We start from the raw sequence: 16,423 nt of genomic DNA, 5'->3' as shown, positions 1-16,423 counted from the left end.
CCCGCGCAGCTGGGACTACAGTTGCAGGCCAGCTGGTCTTGAATTCCAGGGCTCCAGGGATCTTTCCGCTTCAGCCTCTCAAATTGTTGCAAATACAGACGTGAGCCACTGCACCCAGCTAGGCAGCATGTTCATGCATCTTTCTCTTCCTTTTTAACCAGCTGAAGGGCCTCATTGCTTGTTTTGGATTCAGGTAGTAAGCCTGGTCCAGGTCATTTATCTAGTCTGAAGCACTTCTGTCCCTACTACATTGCTGAAGACAGTTTCCTAACGTTCAATTTCTTCTTTTAAGTTCAAGACTACAACTCACATGGCTTTAGACCAGCTAACCACTTTGCTTTTGCTTTCCTCTTATATTTTATGTATCTCTGTATTTTATTGGAGCAGAGTAAATATAAGAAAGCGTGGACTTACTCCCCGACCATGCTTTTTTTTTTCTTCTGAAAAGTTAACACACACTAAAGTAGGATATATACTTGATTTTTGTTAGTTGATTTCATTACAGGTATAATGTATAAGTCAGGAAGTTTCAAATTTAATTCTCAAGTTGCATGATAAATTTTCTATTGTTCACTTTGTTACTTCATAAATTACTTAAATAGATGTATTCTTCAGTACAGGCACCACGGCTCACACTTGTAATATCAGCACTTTGGGAGGCTGAGATGGGAGCATCGCTTAAGCCCAGGAGGTAGTGGCTGCAGTGAGCCATGATCACGCCACTGCACTCCAGCAAGACCCTGTCTCAAAGCTAAAAAAAAATGTGGTAATAAAGATAGAATAAAGGGCTAAAATATTCAGCAATAATTTAAAATTGCAGTTTATATAGATCCCTATAATCTTATATGAACACAACTAAAAATACTACTTTAGACAATCTTCACCTCTTCAAATGTCCCCAAATAAAATATCACAGTGTCCTGACAGATGATGTCTTTATTAAATTCAGGGGTAAATTAGCAGGTATTTATAAAAAGAAAATTTGAAAATAGTATTAGTCATTTAAATATTGGTGAGCCTTTTCTAATCAAACCCTTTAACACAAAGGCAAGTAAGAAAATGTTAGAAGCTAAATCACCCTGTTTCTAATGCAGTGCTCCTTCCAGACAGAGATGGCATCTCACACACACCTTCAACCCAACCACCTACATTATGATCACAGTCTCCTTTTCAATGCAAGAACAATTATAAATATACCTGCATATGAACGTGTAGACTCGCTTAATCGTGATTTTTCAGGACTTGTAATAAAAAGCCACAAAGATACATGAGTTAGAAGAACTATCTGTAGTAAAGAGTGAACGCAAGTAAGTTAAATCAAGAATTATTTTTCTCTAAATAGCTTATACATTCATCACAAATTTTACCTGAGAAAATGGTTCCTTTTTGTCTTCAAGTGAAGACTGGGGTGCTGATAGAAAATCCTTTTTCTCACAGCTCTCCTGGCTGATGAGCGTGTCCGCATAGTTGGGCTGGGGGAAAATCAGGTGGCTCTTCCGCGAGTCCGCAGTGAGGGAGACCTCGTGGGAATAGGTCTGCAGGAAAGCCCGAACCCCGTCCATGCCCACAAAGTGCGAGCCGGGCATGCTCGCTAAGCCGCCTCCCGAGGCCTGTAGCAGATGTGACTTGTGCCAGCGCCGCAGCCTGTGCGCCAGCAGCACGATGACGAAGGCCAGAAAGACGCAGGAGACCGCGGCCACCGCCACCACCAGGTACAGAGTGAGGTCCGAATCGTTGGGTTTGGCAGAGGGCTCGAGGCTGCCCAAATCGGCCAGGATGTCGGGGATTCTGTCTGCCACGGCCACGGTGAGCGTGACAGTGGCGGAGAGAGGGGGCTGGCCGTGGTCCTGGACGGCCACCACGAGGCTCTGCTTGAGCGCGTCTCTGTCCAGCAGGGCTCGCGCCGTGCGCACCTCGCCGTTGTGCAGCCCCACTGCGAAGAGTCCTGGCTCGCTGGCCTTGAGCAGGCGGTAGGACAGCCAGGCGTTCTGGCCCGAGTCTCTGTCCACCGCCACCACCTTGGTCACCAAGTAGCCCGGCTCTGCGGAGCGGGGCGCTAGCTCCACTCCTGTGGAACCATCTGTGGGGAGGGCAGGGTACAGGATCTCGGGCGCGTTGTCATTCTGGTCCAGCACGAACAGGTTCAGCGACACGTTGCTGCTGAGGGGCGGGTCCCCACTGTCCTGTGCCATCACTTTCAGTTGCAAGTCCCGGAACTGCTCATAGTCGAAGGATCGCAGCGCATACAGGACCCCAGTGTCGGAGTTGATGGAGAGGTAGGCAGATAGGGGTGCCCCCTGGATGGTGTCCTCTATTAGGGAGTAAGTGATTTGTGCATTCTCATTGCTGTCCGAGTCGTGAGCCCTCACAGAGAAGATGGAGGCTCCTCTGGGGTTGTTTTCGGGAATGTAGGCAGAGTAGGAGTCCTGATGGAAGACTGGGGAGTTGTCATTGATATCTGTCACTAGCAGTGAAATGTGAGTTTCAGTAGATAGAGCTGGAGTTCCTTGGTCTGTTGCTGTTACTGTGATGTTGTACCCAGAGATAAGTTCTCTGTCCAGTGTTCTTTCAGTCACTAAACGGTAATAATTATCAACTAACTTTTCCAATTTAAAGGGTAAATTTCCAGGAATGAAACATGTGGTGTAGCCATTGTCTCCTGAGTCCTGGTCATGCACACTGATAAGAGCAATTATGGTCCCAGGAGGAAAGTTTTCTGGAACTGCAGTGGTGACAGAGGTGATGGTCACTTCTGGGGCATTATCATTTACATCCAAAACTTTGATCAGTACCTTAGCTCTAGTCATGAGCCCCGCACCATCCTGGGCTTGAACTTCCATTGAATAAATTTTGTATTCTTCGAAATCTAGTGGTTCTTTGTTTGATATTTCTCCTGTGTAAGGATCTAAATGAAATATTTGGGCCACTCTGTGGTCTACATTGTGAAAGGAGTATGTTACTTCCCCATTAGATCCCTCATCAGGGTCGGTGGCATTTACCATGAGCAGTCGAGTGCCCAGTGGCACGTTTTCGAGGACATTCATATGGTATTGTGCCTGAGTAAATGCTGGAGGATTGTCATTTGCATCCACCACCTGAATGTAAATTCTGAGGGTCCCCGAACGGACTGGATCACCCCCATCAGAAGCTGTGAGGATGAGGTGGTGGACAGCTTCTTCTTCTCTGTCTAGGGGACTCCGCAGCACCATCTCTGGATGTTGGGGCCCATTGGCTCCCTGTTGCACATCCAGGGAGAAATGAGGGTTAGAACTGAGTTGATAGCTCTGGAGTGAGTTCACACCCACATCAAGGTCTTGTCCAAATGGCAATGAGATTCTGGTACCTGGAGTGGTTATTTCATTCATTTTAAACTCCAGTTCCTCTAACTGGAATTGGGGAGTGTTGTCATTAATATCAATTATTTCTACTTCAACAGGGAAAAGCTTCATTTTATCCTCAACAAGGATATTAAAACTCATGAGACATGGCATGCTCTGAGCGCAGAGCTCCTCCCGGTCTATCCTGCCTGCGGTGATCAAGCTGCCACTTCTAGGATTCAGAGCGAAAAGCGGCATCCTACCTCTGGAGACGATGCGGACTCCGCGATCTGCCAGCTCCTGGGGTTGTAGCCCTAGGTCCTTGGCAATGTTGCCCACGAAGGAACCTTTGTCTGTCTCTTCCAGCACTGAGTAGTGAATATTCCCAGCCCCAGCTTCCAAGAGCAGCTCCAGAGAAAGACACAGAAGCATCAGCCTGCTGCAGCCGGTCAGCTTTTTCTGAATCTTCATGGCTCTCTCACTTCGTAGTTTTCTTCCAGTCCAGTACCAAGGGTATCGTTTCTGCTTTTCTGAGCTGAAATTAACCCAATTTTCAGGAGAATTCTGAGTGGAGAGTCATCCAGAAGCAGGATTTAGGCAGTCTTGGACAGTCTGTTTTCAATCTGGCAGTTATGGAGGTTCTAACAGGCACAAGAGCTTTTTTCCCCCCGCCCCCCCGAAGTGTGTGTACTGCCTGTATCTACCAGATTAGTGAACAGCGGCACCCAGAGTCCTAACCAGTTACTGCATTCCTAGAAAATACTTAAAACTTTCTTATTAACTTAAATATTTTCTTAAGTTTTAGTCTATTGTCAAGGAAATCATTCTACAACATATGTATGAAAAGGAGAAACTATATGTTCACTTCCTTAAGTGTGCGTAAATGTCACCAAATTGAAATATACGGGAGAATCCTAGTATTCTCATGCTATCTGCTTTCCTTGTTTGCTATTCAGGGAATGATAGTAAAAACCTAAAATCACAATGAGGACAAAATCATCTCTCCACTTTTTCTGTAGTAAAGCTTGACCACTTGATAATTTCCCAGGCCACATAGAGCAGCTCCCCTTTGACTGGAGGATGAAAAGTCTTGGAGGGAAAGATAATCTTTTAGAATATAAGCTAGACTTTAAAAAATTGTACCATCCCATTTCCTTCCCATTACAATTTGAATATTTATCAGAAACCTTGGGATTTTGAAGGGCATGGTTTAACCATATCCTTATTTTTCCTCTTCTTTTTTTGAAGTGTCTTTGCATTATGTAGGTTTTAAAAAATTCTTAAGATTCACCCAAAGGTAATACATTTTGAAAAAAAATAAAACTGAGCTCTTGGAATTTCACTGAAAAGTCACACGAATATATAATTTAGATTTCAAATTTCAGAGACACAGTCTATGATATTGTTATTCACAGCTGAAAAGAAAAACGGTCTCATCTTTATTTTTAGATTGTCTCTTATAATATGTATTCCCCTGTAATTGCACTTAATATTTTCTCCAAGAGAAGTTGGTTTTCTTCTAACAGTATTTTTTAACCAGTTAAGATGAGGATGTGGCCTTCTTTCTTTTAATCACTGCAGTATTAGCAAAGGGTTACTAATTAAAATGTCTCAGGCTTAGAGTGACTTACTTATCTTTACCCCGAAGTTAGAGAAGCATGCTATCCGCACTCCAGAGTCTGATATTTTCAGGAACAAATTGAGCAAGCCAACCCAATGACACCATGACTGAGAAAAGTTAAAAATAAGGAAAGAAAGAAAACATGAAAGGTCTCAAGAATAGTTTTTGGAAAGAGAATTTGAGTTCTTATATAACTAACTTTACAGTTTCTCAGCTTCTCAAAGACAAGTATATGGAGCCAAAGAGTGGAAATTTAAAGATGCAATAAATCACCTTTGATACTGCAAGGAAGGAACTCTTTAACAGAGAATGTAACTTTCCAGAATACACATTAATAGGCACAAACTTTTCCCCAAAGAAACTGTGAGCTAATGAGGCAAATTAAAATATACATAAGAACTAGCAAGTAAACCTGTAGGGCTCCCTCCTCTCAGCAACCAAAAACACGCAGGAGTGATTTATAAAAGGATGATAAGTATAAAATAAAAATGTTAAAATATCACACAAATACATTTGAATCAAATGTAACATTTAAAGCTTCATTGCTGGCCAGGCACAGTGGCTCATGCCTGCAATCCCAGCACTTTAGGAGGCCGAGGTGGGCAGATCACTTGAGGCCAGGAGTTTGAGACCAGCTTGGTCAACGTAGTGAACCCCGTTTCTACAAAAACAAAAACAAAACAAAACAAAGCTTCATTGCTGGCACTGCAGAGAATATCTGGTTGAAAGCTGTTTCTTGAGTTAATGTAAAGATATTAAGATTTTTAAAATATCTAAAACCACACATACATTGTAGGAACAGGGAAAATTTCCTTCCTTTAAGTTGGAGACAACTCCATATCCAGGCTTGGACCAGAGATCTGACTGAAAGCAGCCCCAGGCAATGGGGCTATAGAGGGCATTGCAGGTTCAGAAAGATGGCCAGAGTCACACTGAGGAGAAACAGCATGGAGATCAAGGCAAAGGCTATCACCAGCTACAGCTGTTGGGTGCTGTCTGCTGCCTGCTGTTGGGTGCTGGGTGATTGCTGAGGTCTGGCAGCAACCCCTGCAAACTGTGAGCAGCAGCCACGTACAGCGTGATGATTCACCATTGACCATGGTGACCAACAAACCTTGGCAGGTTGCATCTCTGTTACCCACAGTGACACAGCACACATCTAGCTCATGCACATCCCTAGTTTGAAGAGCCATATTAGCTGACCTGAAGCACATGATAGGACAGTCAGCCTTTGTGCCACAGCTGGTGTCCACTTTGGTGAGGGGATAGCTCGGGTGCATTGTGAGTGGTGCAGCATCAAAGAGGGCCCCACTTGGCTGTAACTCCTGGTGTAGTGTCCTTGCATTTTCGCAATGGCCATCCACCATCACATGCAGGTTCAGGATGACACTGAGCAAGTTGAACCCTGGTCACTGGCCTGCAGATCAGCTCAAAGATAGTCTGCATGAACACCACAGCACTCTGCACTCACTGACATGTAGAATGACAGTGCCCACAGTGGCAGGTCACTGGTCAAGAAGAAACAGGAGGCATATGGGACCCTAAGTCAGGGTGGGAAGTGCTAAAGTATGTGATGGAGGTGCTGGGTAGTGTTCCCAGTCATCCAAAAGAAATAGGAGGCTTGTTGAAGAATGAGCATTTTTGTGGATGCCGATGATATGCAGGTGATGCAGGAGAGGGACAGTTTGTCCTTGGTCATTCGGATGGTGACATTGTCCTTCAGGGTCTGCTACCAGTTTAGAATTCCATCTGTGAGTAGCTGACAAAGAATTACATCATAATTCTTGGAGGTGAATTGTTTGCCAGTGTGATCATTTCTCTCTATAATAATTTTCATCTTTCATTTAAGGTCTCTTAGTCCTATTGTTTTGGTTAGGGCAACCACAGTTCTTACCTCTGATAGGACTAGACACCCAGCTGAAAGTCACCTGCACTGACTGCATTATACTTCTCAACCTTCATTTCAACCAGGACTCTGAAGTGGGCCCTCAAACTGCCTCCAGTCTTCTATTCCATGCTGTAACTGTTACTCTTGAGAATTAAGTATTTCTGTCATTATTGGACAGGAAATATATTCTGTATGCCCTGTAAAATTGTGTAGAAAGATCAGAACTCTATATTAAAGATATTGTCTAGGTCATTGGGGATCACCTGAAGAATGAAGAGGAGGAGGTGGTGGGCATGTTCTCCTGCAGGCTAACCCCACTTACACATTGCTCAATATCTGATGACTGGCATTGGCATCCAAGGCCTGTGTCTCGCCCTGAGCTGTTCTGCCCCTCCCCATCACTAAATGGTGGCAGCTCTGCTCCTCTGGTTCAGGGTTTCTTTTCTTTTCTTTTCTTAAGAGATGGGGTCTGGCCATGTTACTCAGCTGGAATGCAGAGGCTAGTCACAGTTGTGCTCATAGCGCACTGCAGCCTCTAGCTGGCATCAAGCAATCCTCCTGCCTCAGCCTCCTCAGTAAGGGGGCCCCCGGAGCGCCCCACTGCACAGGGTCAGGGGTTCTTCAATAGCAATTCAGAGTACATACTGCTGTAGTACGCTCCTTTACTTCTAGGGGAAGAGGAGATGGCTATTAAAATTAATCTGATGTATTTGTACAGAGTTACTGTCAGTGTTCAAAATCTACTGCAGACTTAAAAGTTCCTCTTATTAAGATGTTTTCCAGAATTTCCAAAACAAAATGTGTGCTAAAAGCCATTTTGTTATTTATATCCAAGATGCATACGTTTATATGAAAAACACTTATATGATTTTTCAGTACCTTCAAATTCAAATGGCCGAGGGTCTTCCTTGAGCGTAACTGCTAGATCTATCCTGTCATTCTCAAGCTCCTCTCTGGCTGTATGTAAACTGTATGTAAAGAGAGGCTTCTCAGCACTTACCCGTAGTTTTTCCCGTCACTGAGACACAGATCTTCTGAGAGATTACCAACCTTTCAACTCCTAGCCTTCTCTTCCAGAATCTTACAGCGTATCAGCTACGTAGAATAAAGACCTCAGGCAGGGAAACAGCGATTCCTGCACTCCTCACGCCTTCCTTATGTAGGACTTCTTCCTCTGTTTCTTCTTGCTGGTACTCAGATCCGAATACCTCTCTCTACCGTTGCTCCCTGCTTCCTGCTCCCTGTGATGCTCAGGAATAAAAGGCAGCGCCTCATTCTGGGTCACTAGACATCGTGAGATTCCTGACCAAGATATTTGGAGCAGATTGCGAGAGAGACAGCTGGCAGAGTCCTCTCCTATAGTGTTTCTCAAAAGCCTGCAGGGACTGCTGCGTCAGTGGATTGCTTTGTTTCCCTCCAGCCACGGATTGGCGGACAGCGGCACCCAGAGGCCCAGTATGATATCCCTAGCAGGTTAGTTTTCAAGGTCCTCACAAGAGACTGTATCGGCTTTTTTCTCAAGACATATTTTAAAATACCAGCTGCTTTACTAAGAAGGGTGCAAATCACTATTTTTGATAAAATATTAACAAAATGATCATTTCACAAAATTTAATTCAAACGTTTTATTAAAATTCTTAATTTTTTTTTTTTTTTTTTTGAGACAGAGTCTCGCTTTGTCACCCAGGCTGGAGTGCAGTGGCATGATCACGGCTCACTGCAACCTCCGCCTCAAGGGTTCAAACAATTCTCCTGCCTCAGGCTCCCGAGTAGCTAGGACTACAGCTACACGCCAAGATGCTCAACTGATTTTTGTATTTTTAGTAGAGACGGGGTTTTGCCATGTTGGCCAGGATGGTCTCGAACTCCTGACCTCAGGTAATCCATCCGCCTTGGCCTCTCAAAGTGCTGGGATGATAGGCGTGAGCCACCGCACCCATACTAAAATTCATTAAAATTCGACTAAGGATTCTTACAAATTTTTCCCTCTTGACGTTTTCTTTTCAAGATGACACACTATTGAAACTTATTTTTCGTAAAAATGGCTATTCAAGAAATTATCCACTGTAAAAAATTATTATAAAAAATTCGCTGTAAATTCAATATATTAAAGGAGAAAATTTCACTATAAAAGGTAGAAAATATTGATAAAAATGTAAAATTGAGTAACTGCATTATGTAACTACTGATGTAATTTACATTCGATGCTTATTCATACTTTAAAAATAGATATATACTTTTATCATTACAAAAATAATCAGCTCATTTATGGATACCATTGGTTGTTCATGCCCTTTTTCCTCTCGTAACACTTCCTTTTAGTTTAGGTTTTCACCCTTCATGTACCTAGGGAAGCAGAACCTATTCAGAGTTGTAGTAGGTTCTGATAAATTTAATCTAATAATGATAATCTCATCCTCTTGTCAGTGCTTAGAGGAATACAGACTTAAAATAATAAGCAGGGTTTCTCAACCTTGGTACTATTTTGAGCCATATAATTCTTTGTGGTGGGAAGCTGTTCTGTGCCTTGTAGAATGTTCAGCAGTATCCCTGGCCTCTATGTACTAGATACCAGTAGGACCCACCCCCCACAGTTGTGACAACCATAAATATCTCCAGACATTACCAAATGTCTCTTCACCTCTCCCCATTTTCAGAAACACAGGCTTAGGGTATTTCCCTAGTGAGTATTAATGAGCCAAGAATAGGAACGTGGCCTAAGTTGGTCCAATTGGATTGAAAGATAGACTGCTTGGGGAGAGTGACTCTCTTGTCATGGACAAGGAAGAAAGTTCTCCAGTTATTGCTGCTGGCTGGTATCTTGTGACTGCAGCCTTTGGAATTCTACAAGGAGAGGAAAGCAGAGCTGAAACAATAATAGAAAAAGTATAAATAAGTACTCATTCTTCAAAATTAGGAAGAAAAAACAATTTGTGCTATACCATGATTGTATCTGGCCTAGAGGCACTGAAACTTCTAGACCTGCCTGTCCACTAGAGTAACAACCAGCCACATGTGGTCCCTGAGCACTTGAAATGCAGCTAGTCCAAACTGAGAAGTGCTGTAAGTGCAAAACACACACTAGGTGTTGAAGATTTAGTACAAAACAAGAATGTAAAATGTATTATTAATATATTTACATTATTGTAAAAATATGTTGCAATTGTATCTTAGATATATTGGATTAAAATTATTGAAGTTTCACCTGTTTCTTTTTGCTATTTGAATGTGGCTACTAGATAATCTAAAATCACATCTATGGCTGACCATCTGTGGCCCACATTATATTTCTATTGGACAAAGCTGTGCTGGACTACCTGGTTTTTGGGATCAGAGATTTTCTTACCGTTTAAACCAGTGTAAATTAGATTTTAATGTTTTTCCTATAGAAAACATCCTACTAGATACAGGAACTGCTATATATTTTTAGTTAACCTTTTTACCTTTAAAATATATGGTGATATAGCAATATGTAAGTTGGCTTTTCTGTGGTGTTTGCTATTTCCTCACCCCTATAATTTTCTACCTCCTAAATATAAGCAAGATTTCTCCCATCACCCATAATTTAACCTCCAAAGTACAAGCAGCCCTTTAAAGAACTAGAAAGTGTATTAAAGGGCTGCTTATACTTTGGAGCCCTTTAAGGAACTAGAAAGTGTATTAAATGGAATTTTCAAACATACACGATTATTAGTAACGTGATTGCCACACTCCTTAATCACAGGCAGGAAGCCTTTGGAGGACTTGTTATCACACCGGGGAATTTATTGCTCTCCCCAAATCTTTTGTTCACTACTATCACAGATACTCCATGGAACAACCACAGGAGTGTAATTCATCAATTCAGAGTTTTTCTGAATGTCTAATGGAATTTTTTTTTTTTTAAACTGGGGATTTATCAGTAGACATTAAGATAATGTGATGTGGCAGAGGCCTTAGGCCTTAGTGATAGGCAGAGGCCTGCCACATCACATTATCTTTTTTTTTTTGAGATGGAGTTTTGCTCCAGTGTTGCCCAGGCTGGGGTGCAATGGCACAATCTTGGCTCACTGCAACCTTTGCTTCCCGGTTTCAAGCAATTCTCCTGCCTCAATCTCCCGAGTAGCTGGGATTACAGGTGCCTGCTGCCAAGCCTGGCTAATTTTAAAAAATATTTTTAGTAGAGATGAGGTTTCACCATGTTGGCCAGGCTGGTCTTGAACTCCTGACCTCAGGCGATCCACCTGCCTTGGCCTCCCAAAGTGCTGGGGTTACAGGCATGAGCCACTGCACCCAGCAGATTATCTTAATGTCCACTGATAAACCCAATTTTAAAAAATATTCAGGGTCAATATAATTTCCTCTCCTAAAAACAGCATATAGAAAATGTGTTAAACTCAAAAGCAGAAAATATATTTCAGGACTGAAGGAGTTAGAAAAACCTTAGTTAATCCTTTTAACTATGTCTGGCAATATTCCATGTAAAAAAAGGTTTAGAAACTAAAATATATAGTAATTTTGGAAAATGAAAAATTGGATACAATTTATCTCAAGTTAACTTCTATGATAAGAATATTTGAGCATCATAAAACTCATAGGGAAGATGCTGAGTAATATTTGGATTATTTTTAAGTATAATTACCTCACATTTTATATGGCTAAATAAAACATGGCCAGGTGAGGTGGCTCATGCCTGTAGTAGAAAAAGCTTCATCTTTGAAAAAGAGGTATAGGTAAGTCAGCTAACATTCTTCAACACATTATAAGCAAAGAGAAATAATTTACAGTTATCTGGAAGGGCATACTTTCTCTTTTAAAATTAACATTAAGAATCAAACTAACCTCAGGTCATTTTAATTTCCTCCCACGACAGTATCTCATTCTAGCTAAACCACATTCACACACACTATTAGCAAACCTCCCCACCTCCTAACAATTAGAATTGTCCTTGACTAGAGAGGAAATGTATGTAAAATGGCTCTATCTCATTTTAAAGTGACAAAGAATGTATTTTCTCTCACAAATCACTACAGGATTTAAGACTATGATCTTTCTAGATAGATCAATTTTTTCATTCAATTAGCAAATATTTTTTGTGTATCTCCCATGTTCTGGTACTAGGCACTGGGACACAATGACCAGGATAGAAAAAGATCACTATCATGGAGCTTTCAATCATACAGGAATAAAGTGAATTTTGGAAATGTTAATTACATCTTAAGAGAATTCTCTTAAATTTACGGGCAGTTGGTAATATTTTAGAGGATAGAAATTAAATATTAATGGCCTTGATGCTCTACCAGATATTTCAAAAATTAATGGAAATAGATAGAAATAAGTACCAACTGTTACCCAGTTATGTCAAAATACTAAAAATATGTGTGGATAAATACCTGACCCTCCATAGAAAAGACAAGCACAAAACAGCAAAATAGTAGAGTTGGAGTTAAAAAAAAGTCAAAGTATTTAAAATTACTTATACACGAGAAGCAGGAAACAATACTTCAATTATGTCTACTTTAACCAGATGTTCAGTCTATCAGACAATTCTGTCCAAAATGAACCTGTGCTTGCAGAAGAACACTTCCTTCTCTGTTTACATTTACATCTAAATCAAGCATATAAAAAGGAATCACCCTTGTTTCCCCAGGAGTATTATAGAACAGAAGGAAACCCAGAGGCACAATTCCCCTACAGGGAATTATATTAAACAAAAGATAGACTTTGGGCCAGGCACGGTGGCTCACACCTATAATCCCAGTACTTTGGGAGGCCAAGACAGGCAAATCACCTCAGGTCAGGAGTTCGAGACCAGCCTGGCCAACATGGTGAAACCCCTTCTCTACTAAAAATACAAAACTTAGCTGGGGTAGTGGAAGGTGCCTGTAATCCCAGCTACTCAAGAGGCTGAGGCAAGAGAATCGCTTGAACCCTGGAGGTGCAGATTGCAGTGAGCCAATATTGTGCCACTACACTCAAGCCTGGGTGACAGCCTAGACTCCATTTCCAAAACAAACACACACACACATATAGAGAGAGAGAGGCTTAGAATTATATAGGTAGCTCCATGTCTTCCTCACTTCATTGATTTGGGTACTTTAAAATCCATTGTATAGTAGCTACACATTCTTGTATTGGCACCAGATTGGCTAGACCCTAGGAAGCACCCGAGATGTTTCCAGAAGCAAAGGCGCTTACTGCCAGGCGTCCCCCATCTCCCGGAATCACCCGGAAGTCTAGAAGCCATCCGGCCCCACAGCGATCCCTTAAAAGTGCTGGCTTAGCGGGGGACGAATCTGTGTCTTTCTTGTAACTTCCAAGCTCTAAATAGTTTGAAACCAACAGCTCTTCGGAAACACTATCATTTTCATCCCGGAAAAGCAAGATCTCGCGAAAAGACGAGTTTCACGCTGGGCAGCGTAATTGCGCTATTGCGCCTGCGCGCGCCGGGGCTCCGCCCTTTCGGCCGGAGGGGCTGTCGCTCACATCCACCTCCCGCCCGGCGTCGTAACGTAGCAGTTCCGTTTTCTCTGGGCAAGCGGTCGGACGTGGGGCCGGCGAGGTGCCGGGTCTGGTGCTCCGAGCTGCGCCTCTCGGCAAGATTTCGCGTTACCCATCCTGGACTTTAAGAAGTAATCGATAGTGGATCACTCTGCCAAGCGGCAGGAAGAATTAAGGAAACGACAAGGAGACGTTCGGCTGCCTCCGGCTTTGCTCCTTGCGACCTCCTCTTCGCTCCGGCCCGGTGAAACTGAACTTATAATCGTCACTGGATTGTAAGTACCCGAGGCGAAGAGAGCTCACTGAGCCCTGATGTTTTGAGTGTCTGTTCCGGGAGAGTTTGTAAATTGAGAGTATCTCTGCTGGGCTTTCTGGGCCGAAAACCGTTCCGCGGGAGCCGCCATTTGCTTTCCTGCTCCCTAGCTAGGTAGCTCTCTCCGCGTTGTCCGGCAGCGGCACCTAGAGGTTGGGACTTGGCATTGCATCTGATTTAACGAACTTATGTCTGTGAATAAGCCTTTGTGTTAACGACTGGTATTCGGTCACAGCGTATTTAGAGAAAAGACTTGAAGCTTAAATAAAAACGAAGGCAAAATAGACGCTAAGCTGCTGATCTACAGAGAACTTCTTGTAATTAAAATATTTCAATTCATAGCGAACTGGTGTTTTGAACTATTGCAGTAGCTGGAACTTTTTACGGTAACCAGCATTTATTGGAGAAGTGAGTCACAAACAAATAAAGATGAGTAAAAGCAAAGATGATGCTCCTCACGAACTGGAGAGCCAGTTTATCTTACGTCTGCCTCCAGAATATGCTTCTTCTGTGAGAAGGGCAGTACAGTCTGGTCATGTCAACCTCAAGGACAGACTGACAATTGAGTTTCATCCTGATGGGCGTCATGGAATCGTCAGAGTGGACCGTGTTCCCTTGGCCTCAAAATTGGTAGACCTGCCCTGTGTTATGGAAAGCTTGAAAACCATTGATAAGAAAACCTTTTACAAGACAGCCGATATCTGTCAGATGCTTGTATCCACAGTTGATGGTGATCTCTATCCACCTGTGGAGGAGCCAGTTGCTAGCACTGATCCTAAAGCAAGCAAGAAAAAGGATAAGGACAAAGAGAAAAAGTTTATCTGGAACCACGGAATTACTCTGCCTCTGAAGAATGTCAGGAAGAGAAGGTTCCGGAAGACAGCAAAGAAGAAATATATTGAATCTCCAGATGTGGAAAAAGAAGTGAAACGATTGCTGAGTACAGATGCTGAAGCTGTCAGTACTCGGTGGGAAATAATTGCTGAAGATGAAACAAAGGAGGCAGAAAATCAAGGCCTGGATATCTCTTCTCCAGGAATGTCTGGTCACAGGCAGGGCCATGACTCATTAGAACATGATGAGCTTCGGGAGATATTCAATGACCTCAGCAGCAGCAGTGAGGATGAAGATGAGACCCAGCATCAAGATGAAGAAGATATAAACATCATTGACACTGAGGAAGACCTGGAGAGACAACTACAGGACAAGCTAAATGAATCAGATGAACAGCACCAGGAAAATGAGGGAACCAATCAGCTGGTTATGGGAATTCAGAAGCAGATTGACAACATGAAAGGCAAGCTCCAAGAGACCCAGGACAGGGCAAAACGACAAGAGGATCTCATCATGAAAGTGGAAAATCTGGCTCTCAAGAACAGATTTCAGGCTGTGCTGGATGAACTCAAACAAAAGGAAGACCGAGAAAAGGAGCAACTCAGCTCTTTGCAAGAAGAGCTAGAATCACTCCTAGAGAAGTAAAAAGAACTGATACTTAATTTCAGTGTTCAGACTGGTCAGCATTAGAAAATTTTGGCTTCATTACTTGTACTGGATATTAAGACCTTGCACTTCCTAGTCCTAATGCTGTGTGTTCTGTTAAGTTCTTTCATTTGTTTGTAGTTTTGTTTTTCAGCAAATTTACATTGTTTTGCTAGGTGTTCATCCTATAAGAAGCAGGATTGTATAGGCAGATAAATGATTGTAGGAAAGTTGCAGGATTAGTGGAATGTATGGTTCAACCTTAATTATAGCTCCACTGCAGGACTTTGCTGTTTCTCCATTTTCTAGAAGCTGCTGTTGCTGCTTTATGATGACATGAGATCAATAAGAACCTAGTCTAGAGACAATGATGCTAGTTTGCATATGTTTTCCCATGCAATAGCTGTTTTCCCAGTTACTCAAAGCAGTTTCCCATATGTAGAGATGCAAGTTTTATTAAGTTGTTTCCAATACAATAAATAAAAGCATCTGTTTTTCACTTTATAGTGTATCTTGTTCTTTCATGGTTGGTGGGAGTCAGGTCCCTTTTGAGGTGGTTTTGTGGTGGAGTTTAGTGACTAAGAAATTTGATCCAGTTCTGCAGGTAGAGGCAGTTGGGTTTATGAAAAAAAGCAACACAGCAGGGGTAAAGAAATTGGGAATTGTCATGTTTGCATCATATTAAGATTGCAATTCTATCTGATCTACTTGAAACCTGGGAAACATTAGATACAGAGCTTTCTTAAACTACCCTAATTTTTGTAGATGAAGGCCTTGGTGCCTTTTTAAAAAAGCTTACTGAATCTACCTGCACAAAATGTTGGAAACAAAGCAATGGTTATCAAGTGCAGTCCAATGAACCATTCCATTGGTTTGGATTAAGATTTTATTTCTATTTTTCTTCAGTTGAGTTCCTATAATTAATAATCTGAGAATTGAGGTCATTTATCAATGTCATTTCATCAAAATTGCTCATAAAGTAAGTCGGTACCAAATTTCTCATGCTTTAAAGATAATCTAATGCCTCACAACATGAGCTATTTTTGAAAAATCAGTTACTGATAAAAGAGGCAGAGTTGTATGCAATTTGTTTCTGACAGGTTGGTTTATGAGAAACTTGGGTTTGAAAATAAAGTCCATTTTTTTTTTTTTTTTTGAGATGGAGTCTCTCTCTGTCGCCCAGGCTGGAGTGCAGTGGCATGATCTCGGCTCACTGCAAGCTCCGCTTCCTGGGTTCACACCATTCTCCTGCCTCAGCCTCTGGAGTAGGTGGGACTACAGGCGCCCGCCACCACGCCCAGCTAATTTTTTTTGTATTTTTAGTA

At 42.2% G+C, this 16,423-nt stretch overlaps 2 protein-coding genes across 2 annotated transcripts; one reads left to right on the top strand and one right to left on the bottom strand.

The window, feature by feature from the left end:
- Window positions 1–1,229: 1,229 nt before the first annotated feature.
- On the bottom strand, window positions 1,230–3,976 carry PCDHGA1 (protocadherin gamma subfamily A, 1). Its single transcript, XM_011939707.1, has one exon. The coding sequence runs from the start codon at window positions 3,786–3,788 to the stop codon at window positions 1,344–1,346; it is 2,445 nt and encodes an 814-aa protein (XP_011795097.1). The 5' UTR covers window positions 3,789–3,976; the 3' UTR covers window positions 1,230–1,343.
- A 9,349-nt stretch (window positions 3,977–13,325) lies between these two features.
- Window positions 13,326–15,602, top strand: TAF7 (TAF7 RNA polymerase II, TATA box binding protein (TBP)-associated factor, 55kDa). The gene is made up of 2 exons (XM_011939688.1): window positions 13,326–13,581; window positions 13,855–15,602. Exon 2 carries the CDS (start codon window positions 14,049–14,051, stop codon window positions 15,096–15,098), a length of 1,050 nt encoding a protein of 349 aa, XP_011795078.1. The 5' UTR covers window positions 13,326–13,581; window positions 13,855–14,048; the 3' UTR covers window positions 15,099–15,602.
- The last annotated feature ends 821 nt before the right edge of the window (window positions 15,603–16,423 follow it).

The sequence above is a fragment of the Colobus angolensis genome, unplaced genomic scaffold (assembly GCF_000951035.1).
Source record: "Colobus angolensis palliatus isolate OR3802 unplaced genomic scaffold, Cang.pa_1.0 Scaffold183, whole genome shotgun sequence".
NCBI classification, from domain to species: Eukaryota; Metazoa; Chordata; class Mammalia; order Primates; family Cercopithecidae; genus Colobus; species Colobus angolensis.
This window is presented reverse-complemented; position numbering and strand designations above follow the sequence as displayed.